The 22,500-nt window shown below is 49.2% G+C and overlaps 1 protein-coding gene across 1 annotated transcript in view; it reads right to left on the reverse strand.

Moving 5' to 3' along the window:
* slc25a26 (solute carrier family 25 member 26) overlaps window positions 1-22,500 on the reverse strand; it is a 48,424-nt gene that overhangs the window by 8,405 nt on the left and 17,519 nt on the right. Inside the window, exons 6-8 of the mRNA XM_012841104.3 lie at window positions 10,868-10,912; window positions 6,392-6,461; window positions 493-557 (exon numbers count right to left, since the gene is read on the reverse strand). Coding sequence (XP_012696558.1) covers window positions 493-557; window positions 6,392-6,461; window positions 10,868-10,912 — 180 coding nt within the window. The remainder of the gene's footprint in view (window positions 1-492; window positions 558-6,391; window positions 6,462-10,867; window positions 10,913-22,500) is intronic.

Genomic DNA, 22,500 nt, shown 5'->3' on the forward strand with positions numbered 1-22,500 from the left:
CCCGAGTGGCAGGGGCACAGGGGCCGCACTGTTTGTGCACAAGGACAGACACACTCTGTTTAGGGCTTCCAGGAGCGGGACATTCGCTTCTGCACAAGGCCACGCGACTCGCGGCGTACGTTTTAGTGTCGAGAATACGTCTTAAAAGGTGCGTCCACGATTCACTTCTGGTCAAATTCATCAAATCAGCCAGCCAATCAACCCGCTGCTTCAGGGGCACGGAGGGAGGGGTGTGAATTGACTGACTGTTAAGCAAATATCACTGTTTCATCAGACTCTACCTTTAAGCAGGCTGTGATTCAGCGTTTTGAGGAAGGTCAAATGGACGAGCACGTCCCCCCCACCCCAAAATGTCCCTGCGTGTGTCCCCAGCATGCATTTCTGGCGGGAGGTTTTTGTTTATATTACAGAGCGGGCTGTTTGTTCCCCTCCTGCGCTGCCTGCGAGGAGTCGCGCGACAGGAGCGTTAAATCACTCGCGCTGGGCTCTTACCTTTGCCAGCATGATCCTGGTCTTCGCTACGTCCAGAGGTGTGGTGACCAACGCTGCAACTCCACCTGGACAGACAGACAGACAGAATTTTAATTGCAAAATACATTTTTGTTTTTAGCCTCAGCAATGCAAAAGATTCTTCTCTCGGAAGAATGACATGGAGCGAGCCGATTTGCTAACGGTCACACACACACAAATTATTTTATTTGGATCCAAAGGCAACAAAACAAGATCTAATACTTTGGGAACAGTCAGTAGCAAGGTGACAGCTTGAAGGATATACACATGCAGACACAAACACACCAGACACACACACACACACACACACACACACACACACACACACGCACACACACACACACACACAGACACACACACACACACACACACACACACACAAATGCCGACACACACATAAACACACACACAAATCCCGACACACACATACACAGACACATAAACAACATGGTCAGCTAAACTGGAAAAACTATCCAGTGCTGACTTTCCATGATTGAGATTTAAAACGGCTGAGAGCTTCTGGGAGACGAAGACTAACATGCACGCCAAACAAACACGGAACAACAACACCCGAGCACAGCTCACGGCCATCATGGCCCAGGATATTTGCCTTCCACTTGTCAGGGCCAAAGCGTCGAGCTGCTAGAAGAGGAGGAAGACAGACAGACTGTCAAGTGTTTGGGGGCGGTCTGGGGGCGGTCTGGGGGCGGTCTGGCAGCACTGGCCTTGGCGGATCTGGCGCTCGTTGGGCTGGGGGGTGGGGGGGGTGGGGGCTAGAGTTGGAGCTGGAGTTTGTGGTGTGAAAAGGCTCTTTCTTAAGGACCGGTGCTCTACCTTTCCCAAATACATCATCCTCTTCCTCCACACAGGCCCAGAACGACTCAACTGCTGGAGGGGAAGGTGCTTCCAACAGCCCCACATGACATATACATTGCAACACCTCCACCTGACAAACACACTCTTTAGTAATCACACACCTGTAGGCTTGTTTGCAGACACAGACACAAAGACACACACACACACATAAACATTTGTGGACAAAGGCTCACGTATGCACACATGTGCGCATATAGTCTGACACAGTCATGCATCTGCACACACAGATAGACATGTTTGAACACAGACACATCTGTGCATACCCACTGACCCATACCACACGTGCGCATACATACACACATACCCACACACACACACACACACGCACACGCACACACACAGACAGACAAACAGACATGACGATGTTTTACACACACACACACACACACACACACACACACACACACACACACACACACACACACACACACACACACACACACACACACACAGCAAGAACACGCTCCATACTCCATTTCCCACATGCCTAAGCTCCAGACTCCGCTTCTACTGCAGACCACCACCCAACACCCACTCCCCGAGACCTGGCCAAGTTGGACGGCCGGGACGCGCAGGGATCTAGGGCTGTCCCCACCGTGGGGGGAAAGTAGAGAAGGAGAAGAGGAGAGAGTCAGGGCCCAGCCAACTGCCTCCGCCCCTCACTGCCCCCCCGAAACAGCCCAGCTACATAGCAACCCGAGGGGGCCTGTAAACAGTGACATGTCTGGCTGACATGACTGGCTGATGCGCCGGGAAGAACTCGTTGGCTGCTAGCTTGTAGGGAGTGTAAACAATTTCAGTGTTTGGGACTGGTGGGGGGGGGGGGATTAATCAACCCCTCCACCCCCACCCCCATTCACCCAATTTATCATGGCTCTTCTTCAACACTGGATTTCTTTCTTACAATTACGCTTTTGAAGGCGGCAAATTTACCCCTGGGTGTGTGAGTGTTTGCGTATGGATGAGTGTGTGAGTGTGTGTGTGTGTGTGTGTGTGTGTGTGTGTGTAAAACATCGTCATGAGGACGTCATGCCTCTCCCTAAGGACAGGAGAGGAGATGCTTGCCCAGCGGTCTCCATGGATACGGCGCTCTTTAACTGCCTGTGCCGGCGGCCTGCGCTGCCCCATGTTTGAACGCTGGACCCACCAGAGGCCTGCGAGTTTGATGTAACGTAATCGCCTGCCGATACCCCCCGCCTCGTAAACGGCCCTTTACAATCAAATAATACTTCAAATATTAACACAAGGAGGGTCTATGAATTCAATATGCTTTTGTCCAAAACTCAAGGTCAGTGTGGGGGCTACGGTGAGCTAACGTGTGGAAAATAAGAGCTTACTTACACTGAATTACTTGCAGGTTACATTGTGGTCATAAAGATAAATTAATACAGATTAGCCTTCTATAAATTCACATGCAAGGGTCACAAAAGTTATTTATGCAAACATATAAAATACTACACCTACTAAATCATAGCTACAATTACCAAACAATAGCATATGGGTATAAGAGGGATCATTCGTATTGTCTCATTAAGGTGTGCGCATTTGTGCCTCACAGATGTGTGATTATGTGAAACGCTTACAAATATATATACAGTAGCAGTCAAAAGTTTGGACACACCTTCTCATTCAAAGGTTTTTCTTTATTTTCAATTTTTTATACATTGTAGAATAATATTGAAGACATCCAAACTATGAAGGAACACATGGAATTATGTGGTAAACTAAAAAATGCTCAACAAACCAGAATATATTTTAGATTTTAGATTCTTAGATCTCTTTAGAAGTAGCCACCTTTTGCTTTGATGACAGCTTTGCACACTCTTGGCATTCTTTCAATCAGCTTCATGAGGTAGTCGCCTGGAATGGTTTTCCAACTGTCTTGAAGGAGTTCCCAGAGGTGCTGAGCACTTGTTGGCTGCTTTGCCTTCACTCTGTGGTCCAACTCATCCCAGACCATCTCAACTGGGTTTAGGTTGGGTGATTGTTGAGGCCAGGTCATCTGACCCAGCACTCCATCACTCTCCTTCTTGGTCAAATAGCCATTACGTAGCCTGGAGGTGTGTTTGGGGTCATTGCCCTGTTGAAATACAAATGATGGTCCCACTAAGCGCAAACCAGATGGGATGGCATGTCGCTGCAGAATGCTTTGGTAGCCATGCTGGTTTAGTATGCCTTGAATTTTGAATAAATCACAAAACAGGGTCACCAGCAAAGCACCCCCACACCATCACACCTCCTCCTCAATGCTTCACGGTGGGAACCACACATGTAGAAACCATCCGCTCACCTCTTCTGCGTCTTACAAAGACACGGCAGGTGGAACCAAAAATCTCAAATTTGGACTCATCAGACCAAAGTAGATTTCCACTGGTTTCTTGGCCCAAGCAAGTCTGTTCTTCTTGTTGTTCTTCCTCAGTAGTGATTTATTTGCAGCAATTCCACCATGAAGGCCTGATTCACGCAGTCTCCTCTGAACAGTTGATGTTGAGATGTGTCTGCTACTTGAACTCTGTGAAACATTTATGTGGGCTCTAATCTGAGGTGCAGTTAATTGGCGGTTTCTGAGGTTGGTAACTCTAATGAATTTATCTTCTGCAGCAGAGGTAACTCTTGGTCTTCCTGTCCTGGGGCGGTCCTCATGAGAGCCAGTTTCATCATAGCGTTTGATGGTTTTCGCTACTGTACTTGAGGATACATTAAAAGTTCTTGAAATCTTTCGGATTGACTGACCTTCCTGTCTTAAAGTAATGATGGACTGTCGTTTCTCTTTACTTAGTTGAGTGGTTCTTGCCATAATATGGATTAGAATTGTAGTCGAATAGGCCTATTCACTGTATTGAACTGTGCACCAACCCTGCCTCTGCACAACACAACTGATGGTCTCAAACACATTAAGAAGGCAAGAAATTCCACAAATGAACTGTTGACAAGGCACACCTGTTAATTGAAAACCATTCCAGGTGACTACCTCATGAAGCTGCTTGAAAGAATGCCAAATGTGCAAAATTGTCATCACAGCAAAAGGTGGCTACTTTGAATAATCTAAAATATAAACCATATTCTGGTATGTTTAACACTTTTTTTGTTTACCACATAACTCCATATGTGTTCCTTCATAGTTTTGATGTCTTCAATATTAATCTGCAATGTAGAAAAAAATTAAAATAAAGAAAAACCATTGAATGAGAAGGTGTGTCCAAACTTTTGACTGGTACTGTATATATATATACGTTTGTGAGGGAATGACAGTATTTGTGTGTGTGTGTGTGTGTGTGTGTGTGTGTGTGTGTGTGTGTGTGTGTGTGTGTGTGTGTGTGTGCGTGTAAGCCTGTCTCTGTGTGCCTGTGTGTGTGTGTATACGTGTATGTGCATGTGCATGTGTGTGTGTGTACGTGTGTCTGCCTGTCTCTGTGTGCCTGTGTGTGTGTGTATACGTGTGTGTGCCTGTGTGTGTGTGTGTGTGTGCATGTGACTGTGAAATGTAGCCCATCCAGGTGGGGTGGCCCAGAGCCATGCTCACACTCCTCAGGGTGCTGTGTCCTCACCGCTCCTCCCTCCCTCCCTCCCTCCCTCCCTCCATCTCTCTCTCCATCTCTCTCTCTCTCGCTCTCTCTCTCTCTCTCTCTCCTTCTCTCCCTTCGTCCATCTCTCTCTCCAACTCTCCCTTCCTCCATCTCTCTCTCCTTCTCTCTATTCATCTCTACCTCTCTCCCAGCCTCCTTGTCTCCCTCTTTCTCCCTCCATCTCACTTCCTACCTCCCTCCCTCCCTCCTTCCTTCTCTCCCTCCCTCTCTCATACTCTCCCTGCCTTCATCTCTCTCTCTCCTTCCCTCTCTTCATCTCTACTTCCCTCCCTCGATCTCCCAGCCTCCTTCTTTCCCTCTTTCTCCCTCCATCTCTCTCTTCCTCCCTCCATCCCTTTCTCTCTCCCTCCCTCCGTCTATCCCTCCTTCCTTCTCTCTCTCTCTCTCTCTCTTTCTCCCCTCCATCCCAAGTGTTGTGTCTGGCGCGTCACAGAACGCGGCCCTGAGTTACGGCCACTGCCTGTGAGGGCCTCCAGGCCCCTGGCGCCAGAGGTCAGCCAGCTGCGAGGGCCCCAGAGAGCCCCTGGAGGCCCCCGGCCGTCTGTTCCCACATGCACATGATCGCGCTGAAAGTAACGCCAGAAAACTTGGCCTCCGTCTGCGCTCGCTCGCTAAGTAACTCCAGGGAGAGTGAACTGTTTGCGCGCTATAAAATGCGGGGATCGATTGAGCAAGCGATCAATCTGTGAGGGGTTTCTCCCTCCCTCCCTCCCTCCCTCCCTCCCCCCTCCACACACACACACACACACACACACACACACACACACATACACACACACACCTAATTTCTTGCTCTCAGCCCCTCCAGGCCTGGAGATGATGAAGTGCATTGGGGGAAAGAAAGAAAGGAAGAAAGAAAAAAAGAAAGAAAAGGTGAGAGAAAGGAGAAAAGGACCTGTGGTAAAAAGAGACACCCTGTGTGGAATGCATGAGGAATTTGCGTTCAGTAAACTCTATATGATCCTCCAGACCAGCCCAGCTACCGATCTCCTCTCGATCTATCCATTTATCTTTCTTTCTATCTCTCTCACACACACACTTTCCCGCTCTTTTTATGACACAGACACGTAAATCACTCTTACCTACATGGCAACCCATCACTCTTTTCTCTCGTTCACCCACACACACTAACTCAGTTTGTGACATAGCCAGACAGACATGCACAAAAACACACATTCTGTCTTTCTGTCATTCTGTCTGTCACATATGTACACACACTCTCCTCTACAAATGTGCACATCCTCTTTCTCACACACACAAGCTAACTCACTGACCATCTGACACACACACACAGAGAGACACACACACAGAGACACACACACACACAGAGACACACACACACACACACACACACACACACACACACACACACACACACTCCATCTCTCGCTCCCAGAGCAGTTTATAATCCCCAGCACCTGCAAAAGCTCCGCACACTGCCGCCTGCCAAGAATACAGCGTGTGACCTTGCCTCCGTGACCAGAGACTCTGTGAGAGAGAGAGAGAGAGAGAGAAGAAGGGAGGAGAGAGAGAGACCATTAGCACGATTGAACACACACACACACACACACACACATGCCCAGCACACATCTGAAGACCCCGTGGGCACACACAGGATGAGGATGATGGGAAACGGCACGGTTATCTGTACGCTTTGTTTTCCAGCGTGATGTCATTCCCTCCCTCTCCCCACGAAACAAGACAGGCCCTCTCCCCCCCCCCACCCCCCCACCCCTCACAAGGACAAGCCAGCAGGGGCCCCGGCAAAAAGGAGAGAGAGAAAAAAAACAACGAGAAGAGTCCAGCTCAGCAGAAAAGCCCCTGAAGACATCCAGGGATGAAGTTCAACTGCACGCCACATATGCAAACCCAATCACTCGCTGGGCCTTTTACGACCATGTTCACGGGGGTTTTGGGCATGTCCAAACGGGACACACAATGGGAAAATAATAATACACTCTAAAAAAGATCCACAGACCTGCAACACTGCTGGAGGAGGCTGGAGGAGTGTGTGTGTGTGTGTGTGTGTGTGTGTGTGTGTGTGTGTGTGTGTGTGTGTGTGTGTGTGTATGTGTTAACAGAGCGCTGGGTGTTTACACAAAGCGTGCAGTGCAGGGGAGCGGAGTGCACATGGATCGCCAGCTCAGACAAGGCTGTGTTTGCGTGACTGCCACCTCATGTGTCTCGTTTATCATCAACGGTGTCTATGCTGGTGACGGCAGGAGAGCGCTCCGAGCGTGGCCAGACAGGTTCGTCCGGAACCGCCGTTAATTACTCAAGCGCTGCGCTAGGATAACCTAAGCTTTTCCCCCCCGAGTCAGCAATGCCGTCCGACGTAGCCACTCTTCAATGCTCACACGCAATACCCACAACACTGTGGTGTCTAGTAAAGAAGCTAAACAAAAAAAAAAAACTTTCAAAGTAGGTGCTAATCTTTGCATTGTGTAGAGAATATTCCAGAAGGGTAGAGTTTGCTCCCTGACAGGGTCTGTAGGCTGAGAGGCGAGTGCTGCAGGCTGGAGGGGAAGGCTGCTGGAGGCTCTGCCTGAGCGCCAGGCTTCCCATCATATCTGGAGCTCATTCACAACAGCCACAGCACTGTGTGTCTGACTGCTCACAGGGAACGAGAGGACAGCTGAAGAGCTGGAAGAGATCGGAAATGTTTTTCTTCCAGCGGTCCGACCACAATTGCTGTTGGAACCCCAAAGAATTCGCACATACGTACACAAACGTGTTGATATGTAGACACCAAAAAGGGAACATTTTCAGAGACACACACACAAACTCATTAACATGCATAGACATACACCCAGGAACCAATAAAAAAACATCATACAGACATGCCATACACAAACACTCCCACATACATTCATACACACACACACACACACACACACACACACACACGCATTCCTACGCTCCCACACAGAGGAGAGGAAGGGGGGGGGGGGAGGCTAGGCTGTGTCAGTGCCAGGATGCATCATGTGTGTTTGATTAGGTGCAGATTAAAGGGGAGGCCATGTTTCCCCACATCAAAGGCCAGGCCGGTGGATGGCCGTCCACACTTTCACTCCCCCTCATGAATAACTAATTGGAAGCAAATCCATCTTGGCCGCAGAGCACGGACCCCTCCACAGCTCGCCATGACCTCAACACCACCTAGGCAACCCTCTGACTGTGTTTATGTGTGTGTGTGTGTGTGTGTGTGTGTGCTTGTGTGCACACACGTGCATGTGTATATTTATGTTTGTGTATGAGTGAATGTTTGTGTGTGTGTGTGTGTGTGTGTGTGTGTGTGTGTGTGTGTGTGTGTGTGTGTGTTCACGTATGTGAGTGTGTGAGGAATTGAGGACCAGCGGAGGCTGATCGAGTGAGTCAGGTCTTTTCGGAGTAAATAAACTCTCCGAAACTGGCAGCCGGCGGCGCTGGTTTGGGTTGAGTTCATCTGGATCGTAAACACATGGTTTGGTCGGCTGGTTTCGGTCGAGTGGATAATGAGCACGAATGACTGGGCGACACTCCGCCGAATGCCCTTGTGGCCTCTGTGGGTTGGGCGATAACGGGCTTTCTGCTGTTTTTTTTTTTGCCCAAACAGTGATGGACGATGTCAGCCCAGCGCTCCTTCCCATTTCGTGGTGGCTGGATGATGAGGTGCTGTGTGTAGGCCTGCGGCGATTGGACGAGCTGAGGAAATGACGGGTGCCTGGCAACTGGTGAGTGGCGAAGTCCTGCAAGGCGCTGGGACGGAGGCTGGAAGCTTGGAGGTACTGGGCTGTCAGTCACTGGACTTACTTTGGCAGACTTTAAAAAAGTGAATACCAAAAAAACAAACCAAAGAGGAGATAATCTTGACAAGAACAAAGTGAAGACAGCTAATGCTCCCACACCACATACTAGAGGGGTTGTTCTTGACTTCCATGATGACCAGAAGCATTCAGGATTGAGAGCACAGCTTTTGGGAGGGCTGCCACACATCACAGCACATTAGTGTGACGTTAGCAATTGAGAATTGAGACACTTATTCCAACTTGTTTTCTCCTGACGCATGTACAACTTTATCTGCTTCCTTCTGACTCTCTCATCTCATCTCATCTCCTCACCCCCCTTCTCTTCTCCCTCTCCTTCCCCTTGCTCTGGGCTCTGTGAAGCGCCTTGAGACAAATTCAATTGTTATTGGCGCTGTATAAATACAGAAAATTGAACTGAATTGAATAGAATATTGCTAGGATGTTCAACAGAGAGAGAGATCCAAACATGCTCACCAGTCCTGGACAGAGAGCCAGACCAGGCATCATAGCAGGAAGACTGCCATTGCATGAGCGCTGCGCCAAGATCATTGGGAAGACTTTAAGTGCGGGTGATCGTAAGCATGTATAACAGCTAACAGAATAAAGACTTAAAGATTTGACTTCATCCAAATAGGACGGGTGCACTGTTACATAAACCATGCATGACAGAACCTATTACAGGTCACGAAAGGTGATGAGTCGAATTTGATTTGAACAAAAGAAGAAAAAAAAAATGCATAAATTGGAAAGCGTTAAGATAGTTGGCTGTACATTAATCACGATGCTCGCCAAGCCGAATGCTTTTTTTTTAAAGGGGGGTGGGAGGGATCTTGGGAAGGGAATCAAAAGAGAGTTGCGTGAAGCGTCTTGCTGCTGAATGCTGGCCCGCGTCCTCAGGCTGGAGGGGAGAGAGAAGGGGGCCTCCAACTGCCATCCCCTTCCATTGTCCTCTCCCCTCTCCTCTCTCCCCTCGCTCCCCTCGCTCCTCTGACTCCCAAGGACAGCCCAGCACAGGACAGGAGACGCAAGCCTTTCACCAGATTCCAGGAACGGCAAAGAAGAAAAAAGACAAGGAAGAAAGAAGGCAAGACAGACAAACAGGCAAGACAGACAGACAGACAGACAGACAGACAGACAGAAAGAAAGAAAGAGACTGACACAAAAGACAGACAGAAGGACTGATAGAAAAACAGAAAGATAGGGAAAGAATGTACGAACTTAAAGAAAGAGAAGTGTGAGGGAAAGTTCTGGAGAAAGAGCTTGAGAAAGAAAGAGGAAGTGGCGGTCAGTGAAAAGCTTCTTGCAGCGGCCTGGAGAGAATGCCTTTGAAAGTGTGACAGGCCGGGGGAGCCGTGAATGACACTTCTTATTCTCCACGAGGCGAGCGGCACTTCCGTCGCTCCCACAGCTGTGAGCCGGATTGTCCTCTCCAACGGCCCCCTCTCTATATATCTCTCTCTCTCTCTCTATACCCCCCCCCCCCCTCTCTCTCTTTGCCCGGCTGCTGGGCTCCAACCATACCGGAATTTTCTGCTCTTGCCCCAGAGACATGATGTCATTCACACAAACGCCGCGATTTCAAAGAGAAATTACTTTTACTCGGCCTAGGGCAGAACATTGGAGTGTGTGAGTATGTGTGTGTGTGTGTGTGTGTGTGTGTGTGTGTGTGTGTGGGCGGTGGGAACGAAATGCGTTGGCCACGGTTGGACTTCGTGACAAATTACGACTCTTTTTAATCACTGCTATGGTGACCATTAAAAGAGGGCATAATTTCAGACAGAGAGACAACGGCAAATGGAGGTTTTCAGGCTGTAAATGTGTCAGGACATGAGCAGGCTGTTATTTCTTTACTACTGGGTCATTACCAGGGAGAATTACATCCGCTTAAAAAAGAAAGACAGAGAGAGAGAGAGAGAGAGAGAGAGAGAGAGAGAGAGCGAGAGAGAGAGGGAGAGAGAGAGAGAGGGAGGGAGAGAGAAAAGGAACAGAAGAATAAGCAAGGGAGGAAACAAGGCAGTGAGAGAGAGAGAGAGAAAGACAGGAAGAGAGGAGTAGACAGAGAGAGAGGGAGTGAAAGACAGAGAGAGTTAATGGGGGAACCCTTACCTTCAAGTACTCCCACAGTGGAAACTGCACCAGAGAGAAGGGGATCTGGAAGTTGGAAAAAGGGGGACAATTAATAAAGTTTACCACAACAAACTGCTCCTGTTCTTCCAGGTTACATGGCCAATAAATTAAATCAAACAAAGTCATTAACGGATGTATCACAGTCAGGGCGGACATGTGTTTAAACTGTGCCATTGTTTTATATCTTTGTTTCAACAACGCATTTAACCCGTCATCACGCTCAGACGGAGGAGGCGATGAAGCCTCGCACGAGTAAGAAGATATCGTTTCCAGCTCGACGGAAAGCTCGACCTCCCCACGACAGCAGGAACTCAATCCCACAAACGGCATCCCGACTGGCATGACGAGACAACTCCTAAAATGCCTAAAAACCTCAACGGCTTCTGTGCTGGGCAGGAATGCGGTACCCTGATGGCAAACTGGCAAACCACAGTCTGCACACACTCACCACTAGGCTCCCACAGTGGAGTCAAGAAGAAAGCAGAAAGACTTTTAGATGCACACAGCACACAGCCATGTCTTAACATGGGGTTTCACCACAATCTAGATGAATAAAGGCTCAATTCGGACTGGCTGGCCTGAGCGTTTTAAAACGATCATGTTCAAGTATTTCCTGTTTGTTTTTCGATCGTCCAAAATGAACACCCTAGCCACAGAGAAGTAAATGAACCCATGTACCAGGCAAGCTGTGCAGAGGTAACGTACCAATTAATGGTGTTACTCATTACCTGCAGTCCAGGGAAGCACTACAAACATTCTAAATATCTCGTAGAAACTCTTTCACCGAGGATACCTTTTGTCAATATGACAATATAACGCTTTATTTGGCAAAACCTACATCTTTCGCAAACAAGTATTAGAACAGGGGAAAACCATGGAAAGTGAAGGGGCTTTGGGTCCTGTGCTGGTCTGGTCTGGTCCAACGTGTTGTGATTCTCGTAGGCCTGCACAAGCCATTTCATTCCCATCTATAACAGGGATTAGAGGCGGTGAAGTAGCACCAAACTCATGATGACCTCAGCGTGTAACATGGCCTACTGATGTTGATGCATCTGATTGTTCATGTTAAAGAATGCATTAAGTAATGCATCAAACTGCCTTTGATGAATGCTGATTATAGAATAACACAACTAGATGCATACGGCACCTCCCACACAATTCAAAAGCAGCCTATTCTGGCCTAGGAGAGAAACAGTTGTCTTAGGAGACGTCACTATGTTTATTGGTGAAATGATCTTTATTTACAATAAAGCTTCACCATTTCACTACATTAGGTTTCTAATGTCTGTGACTCTCAGGAGGAGAAAATAAGTGGTTGTTTATTACAGTCTTACAGGAAATCACATGTCAATTCAAAAAAATAAAAAAATAACCACAGTTCAGGTGTAAGAAATTCACTCCCAACAGCTGTGTGCTCTGGTGTTCATCTAATGCAAAGCCAAGTGCGCTCTCAGCACTGGAAAAAGCACATTTCCCAAAACACACACACACACACACACACACACACACACACACACACACACACACACACACACACACACACACACACACACACACACACACACACACACACACACACACACACACACACACACACACACACACACACACACACACACACACACACACACATACACACACCTGTCTTTTATTATGGGCATGATAGTGCCAACCTTTCCAGACACCAACACAGAGAGAGAGAGATGAAGAGAAAGCAATACGGGAGAAAGTATGTGTATGCGTATGTGTGTGTGTGTGTGTATCTGTGTGTGTGTATCTGTGTGTGTGTGTGTGTGTGTGTATCTGTGTGTATCTGTGTGTTTGTGTGCGTGTCATTTTCAGGGAATCGTCTGCTGTTCCTGAGAGGTGATTGATGTGTGGATGTAACACCTCTGGCAGAGAGGAGCACGCGTGAGACACAGGTGGTCAGTCTCACGTTGGTGAGACAGACGGAGACAGGGCTGACGGGAGTGGGAGGGAGGAGGGAGGTGTGGGAGGAGGGAGGTGAGGAGCACACGCACAGCTGGGACGGACCGACGGACAGACAGAGGGGAGGCCAGCGAGCCCTTTTTTTACGACAGCGAGCGCAGAACCTGAGAATGACGGGTGATTTAGCCGCGCAGCGCTCCGTGTGTCAATCTGCCTCAGCACACACATAAATACCACAAATAAATCACATGAGCCACTTTTTTTTGTGCATTGAAAGGTTATGTAGATGATCAGCAGTGATCCCTGAAGTACACACAGAAAAACAAAGAGAGGGAAAGAGGCAGGGAAACACCACCCAGCAGATCATCCGCTTAGAAACGAAGCACCATTAAGGTTCTCATAACTAAAACTGAAGGACTAATCCTTTAAGATGTTGCTCCTTCATCCCTCATCTAATCATTCAAAGGGAAGGCCATATCTAACCAGAAACCTCTCCTTTAGTAGATTCAGACATACACGAGTAAGACTTAGAAATTAGTGAGATGCAAATGGTGCGGGGTAAGAACAGTGTGTGTGTGTGTGTGTGTGTGTGTGTGTGTGTGGGGGGGGTGGTGGTAGAGAGTGGCCCCCAGTCTGAGTGCTTGTCCCCTCAGGGCAGTCTCTCCATATTAATATTCACAGAGGGCAGAGGGCACGACTCAAATCTGCTGCACACATGCTGCGTGCTTCATGCCAGTGCATATAAAAACACATACCTTCACTGCTCTCTCTCTCTACCTTTCTGTCTTTCCCTCTCCCTCTCTCTCTCTCTCTCTCTCCCTCTCTCTCTCCCTCCCTCTCTTTCTCCCTTTCTGTCTTTCCCTCTCCCTCTCTCTCTCGCTCCCTAGTCTGTTTGGCATCATACACCATAATGATGATCCCGGCCTAAACTTGGTGAAGCCATCTCCTTTGAACCTCTCCATGACAGTGCGCTTCACAGCTCTGGCTGTTGGCTGAGGACAACTGAAAGCGCGCGGCTGCACTCCAGCTCGTAAACGGAGAGACTGTGAAGAGAAGGCCCACTCGTGACAGACGATAAATAAACGCAGTCCAAATCAAATACGCCTCGCTCACGTGGCCCAGATTGGACACTTGTACCTCAGATGCTAATTTAATAGCGCCTTCTCAGAAGGCTTTGAGGCTGATATGGCACAGATGCACTTAAACTTAAAGTCAATTTCAACTTGTGAAATGCTGAATCGTACATCCAGTCTAAGTACTGGGTGATTGTTTGTGCAAGAACTTGGATGTGTGAGGAATCCAACCCTCTCCCTAACGCCTGCTCCTCCCACCTATAATTCCTTCACAATCTGAAAAACATTCAGACATTCAACAGCAGTCATTCAGGCGTACTGAAGTGGAGGGAAAAGGGGTTTTATTAGCCAACGCTGACTGCAGATGTTCTGGGAAAGAGAGAGGCACAGACTGGTGGTAATTCAGTCTGTTCCCCAGGATGATCAAAGCTAGGAATAAAGTAGCTTCATCATCAGGCCCTACAGTTTGAAACCATTTGTAATGCAAACTGGTGTGTGTTACCATGCGTGTGTGTGTTACTGTGTCTGTGTGTGTGTGTGTGTGTGTGTGTGTGTGTGTGTGTGTGTGTGTGTGTGAGGGGCGAGGCAGGACTCATTTCCTGCATCAGAGTGTGCTGTGAGACTCAGTTATGAGTGGATAGAACTGACACACAGATGTTTATCACAGGGTCCATTCCAGCAGTGTCATTCATCAGCACGCCGACCTCAAACACCTGTGTCATTTAACAATAGGGGACAACCTGCCAAGTTTTCTTGTTGTGTGTGTGTGTGTGTGTGTGTGTGTGTGTGTGTGTCTGTGTGTGTGTGTGTGTATCTGTGTGTGTGTGTGTGTGCATGTGTGCGTGTATGCCTTAGTCAGTGGAAAGAAAGCTGGATGTCTGGAACTTATGACTGTGAATCACATGCAGTCTGTCTTCTGTGAGTGAGTGTATGTGTGTGTCTGTGTGTCTGCACGTGTTTGTGTGTGTGTCTATCTGTGTGCGTGTGTCTGTGTCTGGCCGCCAGGTACTTCATCATTGGCAGCTAAAGACGGGCGTTCTGGTTGTCACTCTGTCCGGCGTGAGGTGCATTAGTATTCCCAGAGGCTGCGGCCTGTCGTGGGCCGTTACTGGCCAGCGCGGCCTCCTCCTCCTCCGCGAGAACACATGTCAAAATACATTTCAATTGAGCCCGATTGCGGAGGTCGCCTCTGCCTGCAATTTGACAAATTACTTTAATAGGTCAGACGGTCTGCGCAGAATACTGATGAGCCTGCAAGTCGTGACGCGAGTTGTAGTGTTGCCTGGGGAATGAAAAATCCTCCTGTTGGGGTCAGACCCGACGACTGTTTATGACTAGTCGACAACAAACCTCAATTTGAATCGCACGCCGGGGCTGAAGCAAATAAATTAACCCACAGATTCGGTGATAAGGCATAGCGAACGGTCAGCGTAAAAAATGTAATCCACCGTTGACATGTAGTAACGGCCTGGAACGTATGGCTGGAAGTTCGCTGCTCTGCTAATTTATTAGCTGAGTGAAAGGAGCCATTTGTGGAGAGTGCTCGACACACACCCACACAAATGCATCCACAGACACGCCTCACAAAGCCCTTTCACAGGTAGGCTGCCCGCAGAACACGGAGCTGAAGTTGCTCGTTGTAACACGGCAGCTGAAAACACAGCCGCCCTCGCCGCCCCTCACTGCCCCACGTAGAGGGACCCTAACACTAAAACACACACACACGCGCACACACACAGGCACACACACACACACACACACACACACACACACACACGCGCACACACACAGGCACACACACGCGCACACACACAGGCACACACACACACACACACTGACATGTTTAAGAGCCTGCAGGATGCTTGACAGCTGGGGATATTTACTGTCCCTGGCAAAGACAAAGAACCTCTCTCAGAGGCAAATACCAAACACCAGTGGCAGCAGCACAGGCCTGAGGCCCAGAGGTGCGGTCCACATACACGCCTCAAGGGCCACAGGGGCCACAAACGGGCATCCAGATATCCTTTTTCCAACAACACGGAACAGGTTCTGTTCTGGCTTGCACACCCAATTTTGAACCATTCAGAGCATTTTGACCAGAAATAAATTGGTTTGGAACCTGAAAAGTTGGTTCCCAGTTTGAACCAAAATATAGTCGTTTTTTTCCAGTTCCAGTGACTTGAGTGGGTGTATAATTCTACAGATGGAGAAGCAGCAGAGCACAAGCTAAAAGCTCACAGGTAATCAAGGCAATCCGCCATCTTGCTACTATTATTTACTTCAGGTGTCACTGACTGGGGTGGGAGTCCTGGGTGTGGGGGAGGAGCAACTGATTCACAAGCCATGATTTGTAGTGAAGAAGACTTCAAAATGCAGTCCATGCCTCGGAAAAGCTGTTGTTATTTGTGCTCAACAGCCAATCTAATTACACCCATCCCTTTCATGCTTCTGAATTACTGTAATGATTGGCTAGGATAGTTTGTGGCTGAGTGGTTGAGCCACTATGTTTGTTTCCCATTTACAGAGTCGGGACTGTTCACAAACACCAGAGTTGTTTTTGAGCGCAAACACTAAACAGACAGCTAGAGGACCATGAAGAGCAATTTGCTGAATCTGACAAAAAAAGCGTGTGGGACCAGAATCGCGGACCGCACCTTTAATAGAGTAGCCAAGGGGATTAAGAAGAAAAAGAAGAATCAAGAGAATCAAAGTAATAAAAGAGTCGATGAGAACAGAAACAGAGCTGAGAGTGTGAGTGAGGGATAAAAAAAAAGATGGAGAAAGGGTGAGGATTATCCAGGGCATTCTGTGGAGAAGTACTGAAGCCAGGGAGCTGGGCCTGAAAGATAGACAGACAGGTGGGGTGAGACATTTCTAGGCACCAAAAAGGAGAGAGATGCAGCAAGGGAGAGAGGGAGCCCCATAGAGCGTGCGTGTGTGTGAGTGTGTGTGTGTGTGTGTGTGTGTGTGTGTGGGGGGGGGGGGGTTGTGCAACAGGATGCAGATGGGAGTCATGGCAGTCTGATTGGCCAGAAAGTGGCATGCTGGCGAGCCTGGGCCGAAGACGCTGCGAGGTGAGCAGGAAATCTGCGGACCCGGCCCTAATCCCACATTTATTACCTGCTAATGCAGCCGGCCCTAATCCCACATTTATTACCTGCTAATGCAGTTGGCCTGTGCGCTCCGTGCAGTGGGAAGAGCAGCCTCTCCAGCTTCCTCATCCAACTCGGCCAAAATTCAGGGAGTTTTCCTTATACCAACCCTGGGTAGCACCTTCGTGCAAGATGTGTGTGATTATATGGAAAGAAAAGCTGTGCTTGTAAAAAAAAAAAAAGTTCACACGTGAGCGGACAAGCAGTCAAACCGTCTAACTTTGCGCTCTCGGGAATTGTTACTTTCGCTTGCTTAGTCTCGGCCCGTCTGCAAAATAGCTCTGCAGGTTTGATGTCTAATTAATTCTGGAGTTCATTAAAAGTGGAGTTCCTTATTTGTGTTGAGCGCGAATCGATAAATCACTCGAGCCGAGCAGCAAGAAGGCAAACTGTTCGCTCGCTTGTTTTATCAAGCAAACTAATCAGCTTCTCCAGAACAGAGAGAAAGTCAAACCTGTTTTGCCCACAGTGATTTACGACGTCCGTCACAGGCTGTTTTGCTTTGTGCGCGATAAACTCTGCCTCCAGCTTGTGTGAGTATGTGTGAGTGTGTGTGTGTGTGTGTGTGTGTGTGTGTGTGTGTGTGCGTGCGTGTTTGTGACAGTTAGCAGATCGGCTCGCTCCATGTCATTCTTCCGAGAGAAGATCTGTTATCTTTGCTCGTCTTTTCATTGCTGAGGCCAAAAACAAAAAGGTATTTTGCAATTAAAATTCTCACCACGAGACTACGAGGACCTGCTTGACTAAACTGGTCTTCCACGTGTCCCATCAATCTGGATTAGTGTCGGATCTCAATTAGGTCTTCACTTGCCTATCCTAAGCCGTCCTTAATTGGCAATATCCTCCATTTAAATTATAATCACAGAAGCAGATCATCCACAGGGGTGATTTACAAGCAGACAAGAGGTTGGAGGGAGGGAGGGAAAGGGGTAAAAAACGAGGCAGCACACTCGTATCTCAAACGCAGTGATCTAATGTCACACCTCGTTATGAATCAGGCAGGAGCCAAATCCCCTTATCTTGGCCACGGCATGAGAGCAGATTACTGAGTTGATACTGTAGAGCATAAGGAAAACACCTTTTGTGTGTGTGGGGGGGGGGGACGCCTTTTAGGAAATATGAACAAACACATAAATACAGTGTAAGCAGTCAAGCAGCTCTCTGCCTGGCCTGTTGCACTGTGTGTCTGTGTGTGTGGGGGGCTGTGGAGTGTTACAGCTGTGTGTTCCTGTCAGTAAAAGAGAGAGCAAGAGAGAGAGGGGGAGAGGGAGAGGGAGAGAGAGAGAGAGAAGGGGGAAAGGAAGAGGGAGACGAGGCCTGTTCAGTTACAGAAAACAGGCCTGGGTGCACTCGGACAAACGTGCACACACACACATACACACGCACACACGCACACACGCACACACACACACACACACACACACACACACACACACACACACACACACACACACACACACACACACACACACAGTTATTTTGGCTCGCACATGCACACACAGCCCAGGCGCACGCATCTGAGTGTGTACAGAGAGCGGCAGTCAGTCAGCACGGGGAGCGCGGGAGGATGGGGCAGGTTTGAGGGGGAGCACAGAACTTCACTGTGCACTCGCACTTTTATTTGTTTATGTGTTTGCTTTCCGAGCCTGTAAAACAGGTCGGCCTATGAATGCGGTGAGCGTGTCCCACGCAGGCCATCAACCTCGACACCTTAGGCTCGGGCGCCACCCCCATCTCACCGCAACCCCCCCCCCCCCACACCCGCCGTGCTGAATTTGTGTGCACTCGCCGGAGAATTTCACCTGACAGCTTTGAATGCCACAGTGCAAGGAGTGTGTGTTTGAACACGCACAGCTGCAACTCTGACTCAATTCCCATCAACCTGTGCAGAGAGCGAGCGAGCGAGCGCGTTTGTGTGTGTGTGTGTGTGTGTGTGTGTGTGTGTGTATGAGTGAGAGAGCGAGCGAGAGAGAGAGAAAGAGAGAACGAGAGAGACAGACAGATAGATAACACAACACTATTCTTGACAAATTAAGACACGTCCTGAAGTTTGAGCAGGTGTCAGGGGGTGGTGGGGTGCGGGGGATAAAGTTTGGAATACGCCTGCTGGCAGACATTCAACAGAGCAATTCCAGCACTATGAGAGAAATGATTCCCAGAAACGGGGCATAACATTTATATTGCCTTTTTTTTCTGGCCGGGCAAAGGATCGGCCCACTGTTGTAACGACTGAGGTTGCCTGACATCGTGGCAGCCAAAGTAAAGAGACAGAAAGAGACAAGCCACTGCCCTATCAAAAAGCCATTGGCCTATCCACAAGCCACAGCCCTATCCACAAGCAACTGGGCTGGAGAACTCTGCTCTATAATAAACCAACCAGTGGCACAAGATGGAGCCCCCAAAACCAGACTACTGCCTGTAATCCCACACAAGTGCAAACACACACACGTACACACACACACACGCACACACACACACACACACACACACGTACACACACACACACACACACACACACACACACACACACACACACACACACACACACACACACACACACACACACACACACACACACACACACACTGTGTCCTGCCACAGTTTTCACCAGCCCTTAAGTGGCTCATAAGGCATTACAAAGTTTCCCCCTCAGAGCAAGTGATGTCAGAGGGAATCTTTTAGTTCGCCAATTAATTATCAGTTAGTTTGACACCACATGTCCCCCCAGAGGTTTGTTCTTCCTTCTTTGGGTTGGGGGGCTCTGGTGGTTGGAGAAGCAGAGGGGTTAGGGGTGGGAGGCGCTGGAGGTGGAGGTGGTGTTGGCAGACCAATTAGGCGCTGACAGCTATGAGATGGATGGCAGCCTGCAGTGCTGAGAGAAGTCGGGGGGGTGGGGGGGACTCTGCCTCTCTGTCACCTCCGGCTACGCAGCTGTGGCATGTCTGAAGGCTGATACAGGATGGGCTGGGATTGGCGTTTTTACAAAGAGGACACTCCCATATCTCTCATTCCCACACACGCTCTGAGCCTAAGGGCCTGCTTAGGTGACTTTAGCTTAACACTCCAATCAAGTACCGAGGAGGGAGGGAGGAAGAAAGAGAGAGAGAGAGACTAAAATGGCGTTTTCTGACACGGGAAATGGTCCTTTTTTGAAAATGCTGTGTGAGGACATATGAAAACACTGGGTTTGGGTGGAGGGGGAAAAAGGAGAGCCATGACACTGACAAAAATGTGTGCTTCAAAAACCACCAACAACAAACACTTATGGTGCTTCAGCGTTATGGACAATGGTATGAAAACAATAGGTTGGACGGAGAACGTTTTTACATAAAATCTGTATTGTCAGATTTCCCCGGCTTAGTGCGGACGTAGCCTAAGAGAAACCATGCAGACATAGACCAGACCTGGTGCCTTTCAAAGACAACCGGTTATAGCTGGAAGAACAGAAGGCCCAAATGAAAAACAAAGAAAAAACGAAAAAAAAGATATGCACTCATCTTTTCTGCTGAGAAGTAACAAGCAGAGCACACAGGAGAGTCAGGGCCTGACCGTACCTCAGCTTTACAGCACACTCAGGCCCAACCCAGACAGGCCCGGCAGCTGAGAAGCTGGGGCTCCACGGAGGGCCTCACCTAGGGCCTCTCCATCGGCCCCAGCTCAGGGGCCAAGCCGGCTCTGCTGATCAATGGGGCCCTCACGCTCTCTCACAGCAACGCTCACTGTCTGCTGGGGTCTAGGCTTGTGGGGAGGCCTTGTTTTCTTCCGTTCTTTCTTTCTTTCTTTGTGTGCCTGGGCGTCTGTATAAAGTATGTGCGTATGTGCGTATGTGCGTATGTGTGTGTGTGTGTGTGTGTGTGTGCGTATGTATTGTGTGTGTGTGTGTGCATATGTATGTGTGTGTCCGTGCGTGCGTGCGTGCGTGCGTGCGTGCGTGCGTGCGTGCACGCGTGTACGCACAGGTTCATATTTTCTGACATGAAGCAGCCCTGCAGAATCCTACAGATGTTTCCAGCCGTGGGCTGCTGTTACTTGAGCTAAACTAAACAGCGGCGGCAGCACGTTCCCTCGCTGCTCGCCCCCCGACAGGTGCCTCTGAGGCCGTGACGGAGCAGCGAGCGTTTCCCAGGACACCACCTCAAGCTCGCCTTTCACGTGGAGAAATGTTACGCCTCGAACGAGGGGCAGAAAGGGGAGAATTTGCACGATCAAGGTTTTTAGACCACAGGGGACACTGATCAGAGCAGCTCCACAGCACAGGCTCCACAGCAGGCCACTGAACGAGGTGACTTTCCCCTCCTGCCACGGCTCCACTTTGGGGGGGGGGGGGGGGGGGGGGGGGGCATTTCTGTGACTTTGACATGCAACCCATTTTAAAACAGGCACGATGAATAATAGAACTGAATTTAATTGACGTTGATAAACACGTTTGAGTGAGGTCTCAATGGCATTTCGTTACTATCAGGGGTTAAAAAAAAAAAGTTGAAAAGGATGGAGTTAAATAGTGACGTAAGGGCAGTGGCACAGTAACCCACATTATTCATTTTTCCTTCCAGTATCATTGAGGGGGGTTTGAGGGCCTAGGGGATGAGTGAGTGTGTGTGTGTGTGTGTGTGTGTGTGTGTGTGTGTGTGTGTGTGTGTGTGTGTGTGTGTGTGTGTGAAATAGATTAACTGTGTGTGTGTGTGTGTGTGTGTGTGTGTGTGTGTGTGGGGCAGTGAGGTTGTGAACTGCTGTCTGGGAAGCTGGTGGCTGGTGGCTGGTCGCACCTGAAGCACAGGTTGCATCCGAGTCCGAGAGAGAAAGAGAGAGAGAGAGAGAGAGAGAGGGAGGGATAAATCACCGCGCAGCACGAGGCGCTGGGGCTTGCCCTGTAATTAGAGGTTAACCTCAGTCTGGTTTTACAAGGCCGTTCTTCCTTCATGAGGGGAAAAGCACATAGCGCTCACTCACATGTCCTCGCAATCTTTCTTTCTCCTTCCCCTTTCTCTCTCTCTCCCTCCGTAACTGCTCATGAAGCCCTGCCGTTCATCATCTCACTCCTCCAATCAGCACAAACCCACGATCCATCACTCTCTGCCATACCGGGAGAGAGTCCCGGCTCCACGCGGTCCCGGTTCTGACGAGAGGCTCTTCTGCAGCCAGAGGCGCTCTTCAGTGGGGTTCAGCGCAGTTCTACACTGCCGCAGCTCTGGGACACATTCCTGTTCGGGTCACAGGTCTAGGGGGGGTGTTTTTCAGAGAACCCACTTTCCCCCCCCCCCCGCCCTCCCTCCCAGTTCTCTGGTTCTCTGCGTTCCGCGCCAGACCGTCTGCGGTAATTGGAACCACATGCGGGGCTGCGATCATTTTCTGCCCCGATTGAGGCAAACACGCAGAAAATTGTGGGAAGCAAACACAGCCCTGAGACCTGCGGAGATATGCTAATCAGCATGGCCTCCTCCCTGTGCAATACACTGTC

Source organism: Clupea harengus, chromosome 5 (genome assembly GCF_900700415.2).
Source record: "Clupea harengus chromosome 5, Ch_v2.0.2, whole genome shotgun sequence".
Lineage (NCBI taxonomy): Eukaryota > Metazoa > Chordata > Actinopteri > Clupeiformes > Clupeidae > Clupea > Clupea harengus.